This window comes from Diplotaxodon limnothrissa, linkage group LG18 (assembly GCF_057381915.1).
Source record: "Diplotaxodon limnothrissa isolate DT_005_m linkage group LG18, D_limnothrissa_male_GT1.1, whole genome shotgun sequence".
NCBI lineage: Eukaryota > Metazoa > Chordata > Actinopteri > Cichliformes > Cichlidae > Diplotaxodon > Diplotaxodon limnothrissa.
In genome coordinates, this window is record NC_140613.1 from 38,935,841 (window position 1) to 38,955,119 (window position 19,279).

The window sequence follows — 19,279 nt, forward strand, 5'->3', positions numbered from 1 at the left end:
TAACATTAAGATCAATGAATTTACAATTAACTAGTTGTTTCTGATTAATATCATTTTTGCTAGCATCAATTAACATGTTCAAATCTACTGATTGACTGAAGTATAATTTCATTTGTGTGTGCTGATAGCTGATAGCATGTAATAGATCGCATACTATCTATTACATGTCCCCAGGTGTTTTGATCTCCCTGCTTTCATCTGTAAAAAGCACCATTAGTAGATTCTGGTACTTGGTTAATAGCAGTTGGACTACATAGAATTGGGCAGTGAGCACAGAGCCCACCAGAGGATGTTGGGCCCTCAGTTTGTTTCTGATTTTGGTCAGATACACTCACACCAGTGGTTTGGGGGTCATTTAGTAGCTCTGGTAGTGCTCATCCTGTTCCTCCTTGCACAGAGTAGAGAAGATAATGGTCCTGCTGATGGGTTAAGAACCATCTACAACCCTGTCCAGCTCTCCTACAGTAACTGCTTGTCTGCTGGAATCGCCTCAATACTCTTGAGACACACAACAAACCTTGACACCTGAAAACCTCACCTGTAAAACATCCCTGTTTTGTGGGTTGTCTCTTTGTTGCCCCTCTAGTGCAGCTGTTATTAATTTCATTACCACCAAACGCATCAATGGTTTAAACTTGTTAACATTTCTTATCCACTGACAGCTGCTGATGGCCTTGTGCTGGTGGAAAGCAATCTGTCAATATGTGAGAGAAATGTGTGAAGAAATGACCAAACAGTGAACTTTTGCTTATCTTTTTATTTCTTGATTAATATTCACATCACTAGTTAACAATTAACCACAATTAACATCTCTTTCATACCAAATATTCAGAATTGAAAGGGGAGATAAGCTCTATCTAATAGGACAGATACCTCTAACAACCAGCAGTTGGTTTGTTGTCTTCTGCATGCTCTTGCTATGGTGTTGCGCCCTACAAAGTAATACAGCACACACACACACTACAGTGGGTTTATTCTACAGTGCTGAAAAGTAGCTTCTTTTTGCCTGCTGCCTCTCAGGTTGAGTAAGGGCAAGCAGAAGACCAGAATACAATACACACACTTGTAATTTTCCACTCCACTTGACATCTAAACAGCTGGAATACTGGTTTAATTGGTAGCTGCTGTATATATGGTAAAGGACAGAGGTAAAATCAGCTGCTTTTCAGTGCTGTGGTGCTGATGAGCCACTGCAGGTGGGAGACGTGGTTAGGGGCTCCAGATATATCTACCAACACTACTTTTGAAGTGTTTGAAACTTTGCTTCTGAAGCACTTTTCTGTTACTTTACAAAGAGGTTCAGAATGGTCTATTATTGTTGTTATTGACAGTGGGAAGATAATTTGGTCCATGACTTGCCTTAATTCAGTCCCGTGTTGGTAGATATGTCAAGGTGTCTACATAGGAGCTGTTTAATAAAGGGTATTACTTTCTGGTGGTGGTAGGGAGAAGAAAGGGCTCACCAGTGTGTGTCAGTGCAGTTCACACCAAATGTTGCCAATTCTGAGGAGTGTCCTCATGTTCTCTTTATGCAAAGCTTCTTCAGATCATATCTAAGTGGACACACACTGGTTCTCTTCCTGCCTGTCAGTTTGAATCTGGTAAACAGTGTTTTCCATATGTGAGCTATCTTCCAAAACAGAACAGAGACAAACCTCATACATGTATTCATAATCTTGCATCTTTAATACATTTTTAAAACATTCTTGAAACTTCAGCAGCCCTTTTCTTGATGGAAAAAAGGCAGACTCTGAAAAAAAAGTACACTTTTCCTTCCCTATGCTTTCAGTCTTACCAGAATGTCTTACCTCAACTCTAACTAGGTTTATGAACATAAATGCCCGTCTATCAACATCCACTACACCCTGTTAAGAAGTAAGTTTTTTTTTCTTCTTTTTATTTCATTTGAACTAATTTGAGTTACACGCGGAGTGATAAAAACGTGATGGTGTCTATATACAGTGTGAAATACTAGTGGAAGGGTGGTATTTGAGTGCAATAACTGGGAGTTCAAACGGACATCAGAGTGAATCTGACTCTTACTTTCTGTCCAAGCTCCAAAGTAACATTAACTGTATCACACTCCTGATGACTGTAGTAAACACTGAGCACATTCCCATGGTTCTATTAAAACTTTACTAACTGAAGGGTCCATTGAGTTCCTTACTGAATATCCAAAGACAAGACTCAAATCACAAAAACCTCAGCTGGACTAGATTGCATTTTTGAAACTGATAAGAATATTTGAGCTCTTCAAATCTACACATTCTTTTCATTTATAAGATAAGGCCATATTATATATATAAATTAACATGTCTGCCTCTAAATTTTTCATAACCCACTTACCAAGTAGGCTCCACCATCAATCTTTTTATCTGCTAACTTGGGAGCATTGATACAAGCATGTTGTAGGCTACTGTCTGGCTCATAATCAATGGTCCCAAAAAGCTGCTCCTAAAGAACTTTGTAAATTAACAGTCTTTTTTCACATTGAAAAGTTTGTGTATACTCATAAATACAAATAAAATTGTGTACAAATACTGGTTGCCAGGGTGGAAAGCCTTAAATATTTTAGAATTTTTCTGTTGTTAACGAATTCTTTCTTTGATTTAATGTGTTGCAAAATGAAACAGGCTTAAAGTTCATAGCTTTAAAGAGGGTCTGTGGGGCTTTCCTGTATTTTCTGTCAATGTATATAACTTAACTTGAATAACATTAGAATTGTATTACTTTAGAATATTTACCTTACAATAGAAAAAAATCGTGAGATTACTTTGTCCAAATCATAGGATCCGTCAATCAGAACAAAGCTGATTTAAAGGCTTGTTTCAGGTATAGGATGAAGTGAGGGACTGCACAAGCAAAAGACCAGCAAGCATTATTTTGAACTCTACTCTAGTCCAAGAATATAAATATGGAGCTCAACATGTTTATAAAAGGGCCATTTTAACAGTCTTGATTTCATAACATCAGCTTTTGTTATTTAACACACTGTATGCTAACATTAACACACTGTATGCTAACACTGAAACCTGTTCTTGACCAGAGATAGTTTTAAAGTCAGCGCTCTCAGAATAAATCAAACAAGGGGCCCACTGGCTCCTCCAAAAGGTCATTAAAGACCTTGAATGGACTTCTTACAGAATGTTACTCTGCAGCTTGGCCAGAAAATAAGACGCAGGGAATGTTAACAGGAACAACATGAGAGCAGACTGGAGAGCTGAGCGTCAAATCATCGTAGCCAACAGTACAATGCCACAAAAATCCAGATCTAGACACACAACATCAGCTCATCCCACCAGATGTTCACGCATGGAGCTACACCTTACTTCTTATATATACACGATCCACAACCCAAAGTGCTTTCATACTTTTGTTCTTCTGCTCCAGAAGAAAGTTGGTTCACATCATTAATTTCACATATGACCCACGCATATGTCATGTAAGACATGTTACTTTTAGGCAACGCATGGGAATGATCTGGAGGGAACAACACAATATTGAATATTCTTAAATGGTGCTTTTAGTTGTCTTAATTGTTGACTATTTGATCACTTGCTCTTTGAATATTATAACGTCATCTAGCTACCAAAACTGTTTTGTTCCCAGAAGCACACATGTACAGTACACTGCTGACAATGTTTACCAACATACAGTGAAGCAACTTTAATATCACTTAAGTGCATCAATAAAATGAACAAGACTATGTTCAAGTGCACGAGACTTTAGAGTTTTCTGGGGAACTGTACATAATTTGTATGATTATGATAATATTTAGTGTTCCAGACACAATAATATAGTGATAGCTTGAATGAGGGCAGAATGGAAGCCTTCTGCAGCATCTCTAATAGTGACGTAAGCTTTTTCACTCAGCCTTTGTTAAGAGCCAGACTATCAGTGTTCCAGAGGCTAAGCAGCGCTCTCTACAGGATGGATGCAGTAGTAACACTTCACACATCTGACAACTATGGGAGCACGCCACAGACATGTCACTAATCCCTCAGTGTTTTCAGCAGAGACCATCCCAGCCTTTTAATGCACACTGAGCACACGGGGCCTGTCCGTATTACCGGGCTGATACGGAGCAATGCTTTCAGTGTGCAAATCAAAGTCACATCACAGTGCTGGCTTATTAGAATCTAAACTGTACCTAAAACTGACATGTTTGATTTCTTAAGATAGCATCTGGAATTACAACAAAATGAGCACACTTGGCTTTCAGTTGATTATTTCCTATAAAGCATTAAGCCATTCAGGTTTTTTGTGTGTGTACTGTGATCCCGCGCATTATTTTTATAGCTTACACTCAGTGGGCCTCATTATAGTATCTTCAGGCTCCTCTCGGATGTGCTTGGCTGAAATACTGCTGCATTCATGGCATGTTGGAGCTGGGCAGTTCCCGCTGTCCAGTTTACTTTAAGAGTTTCAATTTTTACATTTTTTTTAACTTTGAGGTTTTTACTTAAACAAAACTTTTTAAAAAAATCACACAAACTAAGCAAAAAACCAAACAAGAACTATTTAGCTCCTTCTATTTACACTACAGATGTAGGGTAAACTCATTTATACGCCAGAGAAGGCATTTCATCATCTGCTACTGTGGGTAGTCACGGTGGCTAAATAGCGCTCAGTAAATTCAATCTACTAGACAGTCCAGTCTAGTATAAGTAAATCACTACAAAGGAAACTCTGGTGTTAGATCAGCCATGAATACATTATTTCATTTACGCAATCTCTCTCCTCTCATAACTACTGGATAACATCAGTGGTTGTCTGTCCTTCTCTATCTGAACGCCCTGTGCATGTGCAGGTAACTGGAGGCTTTCCCTACACTGTATTGCTGTCAGAGAACTGGAGTGAGACACAGGTAGAGGTGACAGATGAGGAGGTGGTGCAATGAGGCGATGATACCATCATGAAAATGGTATAATAGGAACATCACACTGACACAGCTCATCACTATTTGAACAATATCGGCATGGACCACCAAAATAACAGACAGACAAAAAAAGGAAAACAATGAAGAGTTGCTTTGATTCCAGAACAGAGAAATGCTTTGTCGTCAGCACACCACCTTTTTTCGGTGGTGCTTTGTGTTTGTGTGTCTATTTGTGTATGCACATCAGCAAGCATATGTGTGCTTTCCTGTATCAGTCTGTGCTTATGTGTGTGAGACTAAATGGTTTTATGGAGTGGGCTCTACAAAGCACCAGCAGGAGGGAGGATTTAACTAGAGAATGTTGGTCTGCAGCCCCAAACCCTCCACTGGGGTCAACCACATGACCAGGAAATGCCATACAAGCTCAGGGTGACTGCTGAGGTCCCTCATGATGGGTGCAGGTGAATGAGTGGGTGTGAAGGTTTGCAATCAGTGCAGGAGCCAAACAATGATGTTGATTTTAAGTGTAGTACCCTTCAAAGCTCAAATAATGACTTGTATGTCTTGAAATAGCTGTTGATTAAGCTAGTACTTGAATACCTTCACCATCCCAAAACAAAATATCCGCAGTGCTGATATATCAGATGACTTTGCAGAGGACTGATCTGCAACCTCATTTCCAAAAAGTTGGCCATGTGTAAAATGTAAATAAATGCAGAATGCAGTGCTTTGCAAAAGCCATTACATTTTTAACATCAGCAGGATTTTTCAAAAAAAGTTGGATCACCTTAAGGAACATTTTGTAATTGTTGAAAAATGTAAGTAAAACCTCTGCCACTATGGGGCAGTGTATCACCAGTGAGCGTGTAGAAATGGCTTCAGGTGTGTAGAAATGTTCTTTTACCTTTTAAATGCCTTTACCCAAAGTGTTCTTAATTGCTCTCCTGGTTAAATAAAGCTAACAGTGACTCATTAAACCCTAGTTCAGCTTGAGTGAATATCTCAACAATATGCTTTCAAATGAACATTTTAACACCAAACGACATTTTAATGATCTACAAAGTCTTCTGCCTTTTTTGGGAAAAGAGGTTGCAAATCAAAGTATTCAACTTCCTCTGGAGAATGTGGACAGTAAGTAACAGAGAAAGAAAAAGAATTGTACTCATTTATCTAAAGCAGAAGTTTTTGTTAGTATATCCTGATATATGAACAAATGTTAACAAATTCAAATGACTTAATACTGCAGGTGGCCTGGAATATAGCAAGCAGAAAGCATGCTGTAGAGTTAGTCATCACAACAGCTCTCTAAGCTTCTACATTTTTTTATACTGTGCCAGAGATTGTGCCCTATAATTTCAATCAAGTACTAAGAAAAGGAAAAAAAAGCTCCCGAGCGTACCGAGGTGAAATAAAAGCTGATGTTGAAAAACAGCTGGATCCCTACAGTAGCTTCCTCAGTTGAAAACTGCTTTGTTCTCTCAGCATTGTCAAGACGGCTTACTATTAGTCAGCAGTGAAAATTTGCAAGGAACCATTTGGCCTGTATGGACATGCCAACCATAGACCATCACACAGATTCCACAGGTCTACACTATAATGACTCTGAAATGGAGACATTTGATGTGCTGGTGTGACTGAATGTTTATAAAGAATCCTGTGACACTGTGATTGACACTGTCCATCATAAGTGCTACATTACATTATAGAGTGCATGTGTTCTGTGCCACTCTGTTTAATTTCAAGGTTTATTACCATCCTTCAATATCACTCATTCAGCTGGAATTTATATTCACTCCTTCAAGGTCAATTAGAGAGATCTTAACTTTAAAAACACAGATTTTTTTGTGCCAAATCCTCTTTGAGCCGAAACCACCCAGAGTATCAGCAGAGCTCCTGTATCCTCCCTCTTGCTGCTTTCATAATGCACGAGTTACATCGCTAAATGATTTCAATTGTACTAAAACCATCTGACTTTTGAGATGCTATTGCACTGGTTTTAAAATCCATCTTCAGATTTGCTTCCAGACATCTCTCTTCATAGCCGCTCGAGACCAGATTCATTTTGTGCTCTTTGCAGCCACGACTACAAACATCATAATATTAAAATTCAAGGAATCATTATTGTGAAGAACTCTGAAGAGACAAACTGGTGCACTGATACCAAGAGAAGTAACGTGTGATGAATTGTAGACTGACCTGTAATGAGACGTCTGATGACCTACGAATGGTGCTGTTTTTGTTAGTTTGGTTTTTAAATGTGAAAGCCTGCCAGAGGGTCTAGAACAAAGCTCCATTACTGTGATCTGAGGCAACTGTTTTCACTAGTAGGGTGAACATTCTATGAGAAAAAGTGGCTATGGTCAAGATACTTAATAGAGCACTGATTGATTGATTGTGGGATTATTGCTTTGGGGTTGTTACATTTGGGCTTTAAGGTTGGAATGACCTTAGTCAGTGCTTACAAGGAAATGGCATCAGTGGAGAAGCTGGTGGAAACCTGCACAGAGAAACATGGACAAACAGCAATTACTTTTCTCTGTGGTAGGTGGGGCAACCCAAGGGTGACAAGGGGCCAAAGGTCAGAGTTGGTAGCAGGAAGCTGGCAGGCAGATCCCAGAGAAACACTGAGAGGCGATCGGTCAGTTCGGTGCTGCAGTGGGCAAGATGAAGGGCGGGATCAGAGGAAAGTGACTGCGCCGTGGTAGTTGGTTGGTAGTTGATTGGCAGGCCAGCGAGCGCCATGCGTGTCCCGCCAAAATCTGCGGGTCATTGGGACTCAGTCTGAGGTGAGACAAGTTAAAGAAGAAAAAACAGATGAAGCGCAAAACGAAGAAAAAATGATAGGATGAAAAACAAGTTTGTTGTTTTTATCAGCCTTACAGGCTCTAGCTGATGTCTGCTGTGAGCTCATATGAATTATGGGGCAAATGACATTTTTAAAATTGTATTAGTGCTACAGCCATTCATCAATTAAGATGAGTTTAGCAACAGCAACAGTCTGTTGTCCCTCTGAACTCGGGGAGTCTGAGTGGTAAAGCTGTGGTAAAGATGAATTTATCCACCATGACTGGCTCATCTTCACTCTGAAGGTCTCCTCATTATTTCATTTCATAATTTGGTAAAAAGGTGAGCTGGCTTCACTACTCTATCCGACATGTAAGCAGGGAGCGGGTATATGTGGTTATTCATTCATAAACACACACTATCTACATTATCTATTTTTAATTTACTCCTATCGTACATGTACCACTATTCATAATTTTTATTTTAGGGGTCTACAAGAATAGGTGTATATGCTTTAATGTTGAAAAACCCCATTACTGTTGTCATGCTGTAGCTTCCCTCTGTACTTCTTTTCACTTTTCATGACACATGACAACAATAAAGCAATGTTGGTTCTCTACAAATCACCCAATTTTATAAAAGATGGATGTAGCCACTGTGGCATGACTTCCTTGTTAGTTTAAACATTCCACGTTCCCCCATCTTGTTGTTTTGAAACTGGATGTGACCACTGTGAGAAAGATCTGAGGGAAACTACATGTTCATACTGTCTGAAAGGCCAACCTTCACCCTCTGCTTTTCATTAAAAGGACTGTAGGTTTAGGGGACTTCAACATTGGCTCCCAGGCTATATCTTTTAGATAGAATCTGGCAGAGACTTGTGATTGAGATGTTAGTACTATATATGACCACATATTCACTCTCTGGTTACACTAAAAGATATGAAAATAGTGTTCAGTTTACATATATTTTGTTTTGAGCTGGGGTTTTTCTCTGTCATCTTACTTACCAACCTAACCAGCTAATGTTACTGTTAGCTATTCATTTTGCCTGCTTGTCCAAATATAGTCATGCATATTTTAAAACCCCAGAAAGGCAAAGACCAAAATGCCATATTCATTTCCTATTAACTGGAAATAGAAAGTGAGAAAGTAAAAGAGGACTGCTGAATTTGAATACAGCAAGTATGAGAGAAGCATACAGATGCTAACATAAGTCTGCAAACTATAATAAAACCACACATTGGACAATTTTCCTGTAGTTTTGAAGATATTGCCATAAAGATAATAGCAATCTTAAGTTCCTCAGATGCTGAAAGTGTATTAAGACTATTATTTTGCACCTGCAGGCAACAATCAAATTGTGTGCTATTCTGTGTTGATAGGCGAGATCTCTTAGAAAGTCAGCACAAGTGGCTCTGAGCAAATAACACCAGGCTTTCAGGCAGGTAGCCTAAGGTAGCCTTATCTAAAGCACTATCAAAATAGCTCAGGCAGAAATTATGCCTGGGTGGTACAAGGTGACACAGATAAATAACTAAAGAAAATCCTTGATTCAAAGCAAGGCATTTGCGGTTCAGTAGCAGTGTTATATCCACAGTATAAACAGAAACAGAGTGAATGCAACAGAATACACTACAATTGAGTTTTTGCAAATTCTCAGAGCAGTGACTTTCAAGCTACATATTGCTAATAAGTGACACAGTAGGCCATTTAAGCTGTGGATTTTCCTATATACTGAAGCAGCATTAGATGGGATTGTAATACTTTGGAGAGGTTTGCTCCAGCCAGGCGTTGGAAAATACATAAAAAGTTAGAAATCTTGGTTAAATTATCTATTGATTGTTTTCAAACAAAGTTATAACAGTGTAATTGTCACTTCAAATGTACAATGGAAAGCATTAAAAAGTGAGCAGAAGAAAGAGTTTTAACCCACAACTTACTGTTAACATTAGTTTACAGGTGTTAGCAGCAGCATTAAAAGCTTTAAGGAACAATAAAAAAAATTTCTGAGATTTCTTATAGTTGTACACATGAACCATCCAGATTAAAGTCCCTACATTTACAGATTAAAGGTTCGCAGATATGAGTAGCATAGCGTGAAGTGACTGGCTAGGATTAAGAACCCTATTCTCATTTATTTGGCACTTCAGTAGCACACCTGTCATAATTGTAAACTGTATGCATTCTCAATAAAAAATGAAGCCAGTGTGTGTGAGTGTGTGCCTTTACACCCACTTGTCTCAGTGATGCATTTCTCTGCACTGAGGGGCTCCCTCAGTCCATCTCCCCCAAAAGGAGTGGGTGTGGTTTCCTTCATGCTGTTCTCCTTAGCAACACCTCCAGGTGCTGTTGCCTTAGCAGTGACTCCTGGTCCTGTTGTCTGAGTGCCACTTGGGGGTGATGATGTTTTCTGCTCAGTTTTCTCTTCCTGCAGCCAAAAATAAACACAGTTCGTAGGGGTCAGACAGAAACATGGGCATACAAAGTTTGAAAACTCATGGTGGCACATGGTGGCCAGTAGTGGCACAATGAATCAGCAGAACCACAAAAGGTAATTTTCTGTGAGCTGCTAACACATGTTTAACTGTGTTTAAGAGTGACCTTTTGTCCATTGGTCTGTCCATTTCCTGCCCCCACGTTGTCCACGGATCCAATCTTAGACTTAGCCTTAATGTTTAGCTTATGAGACTCAATCTTCACATCACCACCACCTGGGATTAAAAAAATAAGGAAAAATTAATATGATGCCATTTGGGTTTAATGGCAAGAAAAAGCACAAATGTTTTGGGATGGACCTGGCTTGTGTTTGATGTTGTCCTTGGAGCCACATTTGGATGTTACCTTGCTCACATCAACCTTCTTATTCAGGATCTGCACCTGGGGTGGAGTACATAAAAATCTTGTCTTTTTATTTTCTAAGTCATTCAGTACAATGCAACTTTCACTTCAGCGTCCACTCAAGGCCACTTTAGAAAATCGCTATCATTCATTATACTGCATCTGCCGCATTCATATAGCGGCGTGACATTCCTGACAATGCAACAGAGTATGTGAAATTGACTCACAGCTTTTTTTACCAATCATGCTTGATTTCCTGTTTTAACCCGTTTCATTATTTTAGAAGGTGCCTTTTTGTTTTGTTCGGCAGCGCTCCGTTTGTGCAGATAAATCAGGACGAGCTGTAACTAGTCACACCATGACTGTAGAGTTGGCAGCTGGCACGATGACCTGCCTCACAACATGTGCTAAAATCAGTCAGATTCACATATAAGATGACAGACTGGAGAATGAGATGACCATAACTCTGCTGATAAAATTTTATTAGTAACACAAACTGTCAAAACCTTTTGTTGGACCCGTAGCTTACCCTAATGTGAATGGATATTAAAGAATAGAAACAAATAGTTAAAATCCTTAAAAGTCAGTTTAAATATCCATAATGTCATCTTCCACTATAAAAACACATCAGTGATGTAAGTAAATACAGAAAATGTAAATGCTGGTGTTTTTTTTTCCTGGATTTTGCCTTGATATCCTGTCTCTTTCCATTAAAATGAAACCACCATAAAAATTAGACAGTGTTTATGTCTTTTTTAAGTGAACGAGCTCAAATAATTATTTTATCCACTGTAACATTTCATCACCAAACGAATTCATGCACATCTCCAAGACAATGCGACACAGTTTGTGCTTCATTCAGTGGTTCTACTAAGGTGCAGCAGCTTGCAGATGTAAAATGTAACCCCCAGCATAGAAACTGTATTACATCATGTATAAAACATGCTTTAACTAAAAGAAACAGTGAAAACATCCAGATGATTTTCAACCAACACTCTCAACATAACCTGCTCCCAACAGCTTTAGTTTTTAAATCTCTCACCTGGAGACTCAGCGCTGTTTAAAGGTTTGAGAGTAAAGACTTAAGATAAAAAAGGCTAGGCCTAGTCTATGTACAAACTTGATATGTCTGTGTATTGTGTTTTAGTAATGCTAAGTTGTATCTAAGAACCTATGTTTAATATTGATGCTCATGAGGGAAATGCGAAGACTTTAGATGCAGCTGAAAAATGTTAAACCCTCAAACTCTCACAGCAGAGGTCCAAAGAGCCTTCGGGGAATGCTGTTGGTCAGCAAGTGGTGATTTCATACCTGTTGATCTCTAATCTGAAAATAACCAGCTTCTTCCCAGTTCAAGTTCACAGCATAAGTTTCTATGGCAATATACTCCAGTAAGAAATGAATAATCTTCTTAGTATAGAAAACTCAGGATGAACGCTGAAGTTACCTTGATAAGATTAAATCCTGCTTCATAGTACAGGCCTCAGGGCACCATGTCGTCACCATGAGTCAACCACAAAGCTCTCAAAGTATTCTAGAGTCAAACATGAGGCCTGCTACAGCTAATTCTTGGCCATATTGATTTAATGTAAAAGGACAATAATCCCAAGCAAACCAGCAAATCTATAACAGATCTTAAGAGAGCTGTGTATAGACAAATCCCAATAAACTTCCAAATGATTGTTTTAGTTGGTAAGCACTAGTAAGTAAAAATGACACAAGGTATACTTTCTTTTTACCATGACCTTTTAGTATGACTGCATGTCCCCACACTGAAAAAAAAACCCAGTTTATTTGAGCTGACAGAGCAAAGCGGTGGTTTTGAGGATAGACTACAGTATGTGAAAGATGGAAACAGTCACAGTGACTCTGGTTTTCATTCATCAGATTCGACAATCTGGCTGTTATACCCTGCTTTATCAACTGTTTTACTCTAAATTGAGAACATAATCTCATCAGTTAGCAGCAGGTTAATGTATTAATGGACTTCTGTACAATCAGACCTCTTTTTCGACTACAGGAGTTGCCCCCTGATGGCCATTAGAGGTTTAAAGGCTCTTCTACAGTGGCTTAACTTGGAGACTAAATTAATATTTTGTATATACTCTGTGGTTGTGCGAGATGGCGATAGTGAAGCAGGTTTTCAGACCAGGTAGAAACAAGTCCTGAAAGGGTAGGCATGAGCACCTGCGGTCAGTTCAATTACTGAACGTTAAACTAAACCAAGAGGCAAAACCGCAAAGTGCATTTTTGGAATTGAACCTTGTAAATATTTTTGTCAGTCTCAGATCTTATGGGTGCTCCTATTTACTAAATTTGTTTGAAGAGATCCAATCAGAGAACACCGGAGGACAGTACAATGTTTATAAGTCAGACTGATTCAATTTCTTACGATGAGATTATGAGATTATCTGGCAATTGTTTAAACAGGAACAGGAATATTGTTTTGCAAGAGCAATACTGTATGAATGTGTAAATAAGGACCCAATACAATATGCATCCCCCAACGATGGACCTGATTTACATACCAAGAACATAAATTCCCATTTTATCTCTTTGTAACAAATACACCTGCTAGGTGAGTACAAGGCACAAGGGGCATTCCCAACTGATCAACCTTTTGAGCAAGATAGTCCAAATTAGGTTAAATTAGCATAAAATGTGAGAGTCTCCTTCCAGCTTCAGGAGTACTTACATTGCCACCTCCAGGGACATGTTTGATATTGTCCTTGGAGCCACAGCGAGAAGTGACGTGGCTGAAGTCCAGCTTTTTGTGCACTATCTGAACCTAAAGACAAGCAGGCAGACACACAGACAAGCAACATGAGGAAAGAAAAAAAGACAGAAAGAAAGAAAGAAAGCTGATCAGCTGGCAGGTTTAGTTGACAGGAAACAGAGTAGCCTTGTACTGTAAGTATGGAAGACTTTTTGCTATTCATTTTTTATAGAAGCTCATTGATGGTTTGCACATGAGACAGCAAAAATGCTTTTGGTACATTATGTGACAAACCATCAAAATGAGAATGTTAATGGGAAACATTCTTAGAAAGAATCAATGCAGATTCTTACAAAAATGAATGCATAATTAGCAAAAGATGAGAATACTGAGTGAATAACAACAGAGCGCTTCCATAAACAGCAATAGCTACAAAAAAAAGCATAAGACAAACACTCAAAGATGAGAGAGAGTACATGCAAGAGTGCCGTGGACAGTAATTTTGTGTTAACACATGCTGCTAAAAGCAAAGCAAAAAAGCAACCGCAAGTGACAGATTCAGAACAACAGAGGGCACAAGGTGGTTTTAAAAAGATTCAAAAATAGACTAGTTTGCAGAAAAACCTGTTGTTCTGTCTGAAGTGCTTTCAGCAGTACACTACAAGCTGGAAGAACATGTTATATGGTCAGCTTCTCTCCTTAGTATTTCAGCTTTGGCTACAAATGAGACACATAACTGAAATGTAAAAATCTCTGGCTCTCTTCCACAGCATTTCTTTTGTCCTGTCTTTCTTCTCTCACCCCAACTGGCTGCGGCAGATGGCCGCCCCTCCCTGAGCCTGGTTCTGCCAGAGGCTTCTTCCTGTTAAAGGGGAGTTTCTCTTTCCCACTGTTGCCAAGTGCTTGCTCATAACAGGTTGTCTGATGTTAGAGTTTTCTCTGAATTATTGCAGTGTCTTTGCCATACACCATAGACATAGGTTTGAGGTATAAGTAGAAAACAATTATACTTATCCAATTTAAATCTGATGCCGTTTGCTTTTTGGGGGTTCATGAAACTTTAAGAAGTCCAGTCACTTTCCTTCCAAGCTCCTTAGACTACCATGACCTGGATGACTGAGAACCTACCTGATTGCTAACCTCAAACTGCAAAAGAAGGCTGTCCTAAAATTAATGTGTTGAAGGCATACCATACTGTGGGGCCAAAGAGCTCAGTGATCCGATTGATGTGACATTGAATCTTGAATCTCCCTCAGTAGAAGGCCTGTGATCAACCAGAAAAGTTTGCTTCTACCTGTGGTAGTGCCATCCAGTGCTGACCGATACAGGGAAGGTTAAACAATTCAGAGTTAAGTAACCTGGATTCTTCCTGCCTCTTAGTGAGAAATCTAATAAGTCAGATCAGATTTGTACTGATTCCAGAAAGTGAACAGCATGACAAAGCCTGAATGATACCCTTTGCTTAGGATGGAGTATTGTGCAGAGTGGGCTTGCAGTGCACAATGAATAACTAAACTTGATCAGGCTGGTTAAAACTGAACCTTGCGGGTCTCTCTGGGTGTGAAGCCTATCTGGACAATCTGGGTTTATATTCTGAATTGGGGCTGAGTAATATGTTGCAGATAAAAGACATTTTTGAGCAAAGCAAACTTGACTCAACCTGCCAAAATGTGACTTTGGTCACTTCTAAACATGTTTTTTAACATGTTATAATTGATTTGTATCTTGTTCTGTTTAATCTGAACAAGCCCCTAAAAACAGTTAGGGATCACTGTCGGCCTCTCTCGGTTTTTATTACCACTGTACATTTTAAAGCTCAGTTTTTAAACCCTTGTGATGTAACTACAGCCCAGCCCATGCAGCAGTATACTAATGACTAACCTTGTTTTGTGGATGGATTATCTCAGTTGTTCTCCTGACTGAAGTTTGGTCCGTTTACAGCATCCTGCCATGCAGTTGCATTTGTCAGTGAAACTTCTGTCAGTGAAATGCATGTTTAAATTGTTGTTGTGTTTGCACTGTCTTGTATCTCTATCCCATGTAGCAAGTAGGTCTGGCCCGGATCTGGTATCAAGCTGGCACTGCTGGCTGACTTCTGGCATGGTAAGACATATGTCATCCAGATATGGGCCTGGCATAGATGGCACCATTTATGTGATGGCATGCCACATCTGGCCCGATTGTGGATTGGTTTATGTGGCCCAGGCTCATAGAAAACAGGTCTGGCCCGGATCCAGCATCAAGCTGGCACTTCTGACTGACTGGTGCATGTCAACCAGATGTGTGCCAGGTCTGGCATTGATGGCACTAGTTATGTTCCTATTTTCCTGTTTTAGTTAGAAGACCCAAATGCCATGTTGCAATACTATACTGCTGTGGTAGCCAACGTTTTAAATGCAGGTTTGACAGGTTTGTGAGTGTAAACTTTATCCAAAACCTAGTGAGGGTTTACTCATGTTTACCATTGTGTGGCTGTAGCTCAGGAGGTAGAGCCGGTCACCTACTAATCGGAAGGGTAGTGGTAAGATCCCTGGCTCTTCCAGTCTGCATGCCAAGAGTATGAATGTAGTTAGGAAGCACTCAGTTTAGACAAAGTGTGTTAATGTGACATGTTGCTTAGAGCACTTTCAGTAATCTGGGACAGTGAAAAGGGCTATATAAGAATCAATCCATTCATTGTCTGAACAGAGTTTCTTCATGTTACTTTTCCACTATTATATTCTGGCGCATGTTGTTATTACATGTCTTGATTAAGGTACATATTAGGCTGACATCTAGGGCCAGAGCTGAAACTGTTCTGGGCACAGGACCACCAGTGTGTCTGCTGCTGGTCCATGTGTGGGCCACATCTGGCAAACCAGATCTGGGCCACCAAAAGGCCGTCATTCTTTGCGGTGTGTGGGCCAGATCCGATCCATACCAATTTTGCTATGTGGGATTGTTCTGTTCTGCCTGGTGTTGCACTGTTTTTTTGCACTCCCTGTGTTGACTGCCTGTTATATAAATCACCGTAATTTTGAAGGAATGCTGTCTGGTTTCACTGTGACTACCACATGGTTGAAATGACAATAAAGCCACTTGACTTGAAAAAATACCCTTCATAAATAAACTTTAATTTTTAATTACCTTTTAATAAGAATTAATCCAACTACTATCATTATGGCCGGAGCATGAAACGTGTAATCACTTCTAATGGCTTTTTGAGGCCTTTAATCTGCTTGAAAACTCATGAAATTTTGCCCTTTGAATTGAAGATGGCATTTCAGGAGATTATTCATGCTGTTATACTTTTGCCAACTCCTCCTTGTTTTTTTGTAGGACCAACTTCATATTTGGTTAGTCTCAACTACAAACCTGGGTCATAATGTGGAGTTTTTGAGTTTTCGTCAAAAAGCATGGCCGTGGCGACACAGCAAATTTCAATGATCTGTCACTTGCAGACAGCTGAGAAACTAAGGGGCTGCACCAAGGTCCAGTATATGATAAAGAAGGATTATTTTGAATTTTGAATCATTCAAAGCTATTCTAGTAAATTCCCAAAATAAAAATATAGAGCCAGAAATGGAAATAATAGGCTGCCCTTTGATGTCTTCATCTTTTTCACAACCTAAGGACTGTGGACTGTGGACTTTGGACTCACTAGTGTGTCCAAAACTTTCTCAGGTAAAATAGTCAAAGCTTTTAAGATGTTGCAGATAAGCCACTTTGATGATGAAGAATCAAAAGCAGCCACCCTGTCCTGCTTCTATATAAGCTAACACCAACCTGTTTGTGTGATATCACTTTGATTGGCTCTGTCGCTGCATTGTAAAAAAGCCCTGCAGCAAGCCTAAGACGCCTTCCTCCATTCTCTCTGTCTTTGTCTTAGTGTTGCTTCTCCAGGATGAAAATGGCATGATGACGCAGGTGGCACCAGCAAAGGATGACTCACTGAGCAGTGAGTGCACATACACTTAATGCGTAAGCACGAACACACACAAACACACAGACAAAAAGCAGCAGACTCCTCAGTTTGTATTCCTCACAGATAGCACATCATAAATATCCTAATTGATTTCAAGCAGCTGCATGGTTCTCGTTCATCATGTCTCCTTAATTTCTAATGATTCTCATGCTATGCTAGATAAAGAAGTAGGATGATGAAAATATTTTAGTAAATTACCGCTAAAAAGTGGCAACCAAGTGACACTTATCCATGAGAGGAGACCACATTTCAAAGAATGCAACATCAATTTCAGCCAAAGATAATGCGTGAGATTAATTTGCATTTTGTATTTGTACACATATCATGTCTTCTAGCTTTTCTAGCTAATGGTACACACTCTGTTATACTACCCATGTTCTGTATTCATTGCAGTGGATAAATCTTAGCACAAAGAGTAAGTGAATTTGTGTTTGGTTGATTATTTCTTTGTTTCTAACAATGCTTCTTGGCAGTAAATCTTATATCAATGGAAAGCCTGTTTATTTCCCATTAAATGGTGTCACATTTGTAAGAACAAAGCATTTGTGGGTAGAGCAGCAGTTGGGTTGTGTGTCACACCCATGAAAAACTTGACAAAGCCAGACAGCTTATTCTGCTATTGACTCTTGTTTGGTGTTGTTTATTGGATTGGGTGATTGAAGTCTGAAAAAACAAGACATACTGACAATTTATCAATTTAACAACCGGGGGGAGGCTCAGTAGCATGTGGAAGAACCACACACGGCTCTCTGGAGGTAGTGATCTTGGACCGGTTCGCTCACAGATTGGGTAGGGTAGCTTGGGTAGGCTGTTCATGCAAGAGTGACCAACACAGCCACATTTGCTGACGAATGCATCTGACAGCAGCGTGTTGCTGCGTGCAAAAACTGTATTTCAGTGTTTGCTATTATCCACACACACACACACACACACACACACACACACACACACACACACACACACACAATAGCAGCCGCCCTCGGGTAACTCTGAAAACGTTAGAGCACTTTTGCAAATATGTGATGTCTTGATAAATCGAGCAGGTATTTGAAGTTCACACAGCACCATTCTCACATGAAAATATCTTAAAAGTTTATTTTGTGACCCAGAAAGAGTATTATTTCAAACTCCGCCACTCTGTGTTCCTCCGCCGCTGCCTCGTTTCGAGCTGGTTGGAGACCAAAACAGACAATCAGATTTTTTTTGCATCCAAGTCTGTGATTGGCTGGTTTTGTGGCACAAATATAACGATGTAGAGAAAGAGTTGAGCGTGCACGAGCAGAAATGTTGAGAGCGCGAGCAACACATTGCGAGCAAGCGCAAATGCAAAAACTGAGCGAGATGGGCTGCTGTTGTGTGTGTGTGTGGATAATAGCAAACACTGAAATACAGTTTTTGCACGCAGCAATGAATTTTGTTCACTCAAATTTAGCTTTTCTTTACTCAAAATAAATTTCTCCTCAAAATGCAACACTTGCACCTGCAATTTTTTTTATGTGCGCTCAGAATAGTGGCACAAAAATAACGCCATAAAATTGCACATTGCTTACCATTTGCATACAGATTCATCCTTTTTCTGTTGCCATTTCTCTTTTTTTTTTATCTCATTCTTGAACCTGAATAACCTCTTGGTTATTCACGATTTGTTGTTAAAGCACCTACAAGCCTCTATATTGAGGCAATCCAAGTTAAGCCAAGAAATCATTGGGATTTTTAAACATTTTCAAATAGTATACCAAGTTCTTAGACTTCACTAGAATATTATAAACACACTGAATATACTGCATGAAAGAGTCAGACACTACAAGACTCCCTTTGCACTGAACTGTTTACTCCAAGCAAATTTGAGATTTTAAAACTTTATATAACGCAGTTAGAGCCTGTCCAGAACTGCAATAATGACATAATATGATATTGTCCAATAATGATTTTAAACAATTACACTTATTAATCAAGGTACTGGTGTTAGAAATTAGTCTTAGAGTTGTTGTTTTTTATACTTGTCTCTTACAAATATACCATACAATGAAACCTGCTTTAGTATCAACAGACAGAATATGCAGGTGCATGTAGGAATGAACAGCAAGGTGGAGTGT

The 19,279-nt window shown here is 39.4% G+C and overlaps 1 protein-coding gene across 1 annotated transcript in view; it reads right to left on the reverse strand.

The window, feature by feature from the left end:
- Positions 1-7,473: 7,473 nt before the first annotated feature.
- Positions 7,474-19,279, reverse strand: part of LOC146614159 (uncharacterized) — a 124,031-nt gene continuing 112,225 nt past the window's right edge. Inside the window, exons 13-17 of the mRNA XM_085378090.1 lie at positions 13,199-13,291; positions 10,461-10,542; positions 10,267-10,376; positions 9,901-10,093; positions 7,474-7,660 (exon numbers count right to left, since the gene is read on the reverse strand). Of these exons, the coding sequence (XP_085234216.1) occupies positions 7,656-7,660; positions 9,901-10,093; positions 10,267-10,376; positions 10,461-10,542; positions 13,199-13,291 (483 nt within the window). The 3' untranslated portion in view covers positions 7,474-7,655. The remainder of the gene's footprint in view (positions 7,661-9,900; positions 10,094-10,266; positions 10,377-10,460; positions 10,543-13,198; positions 13,292-19,279) is intronic.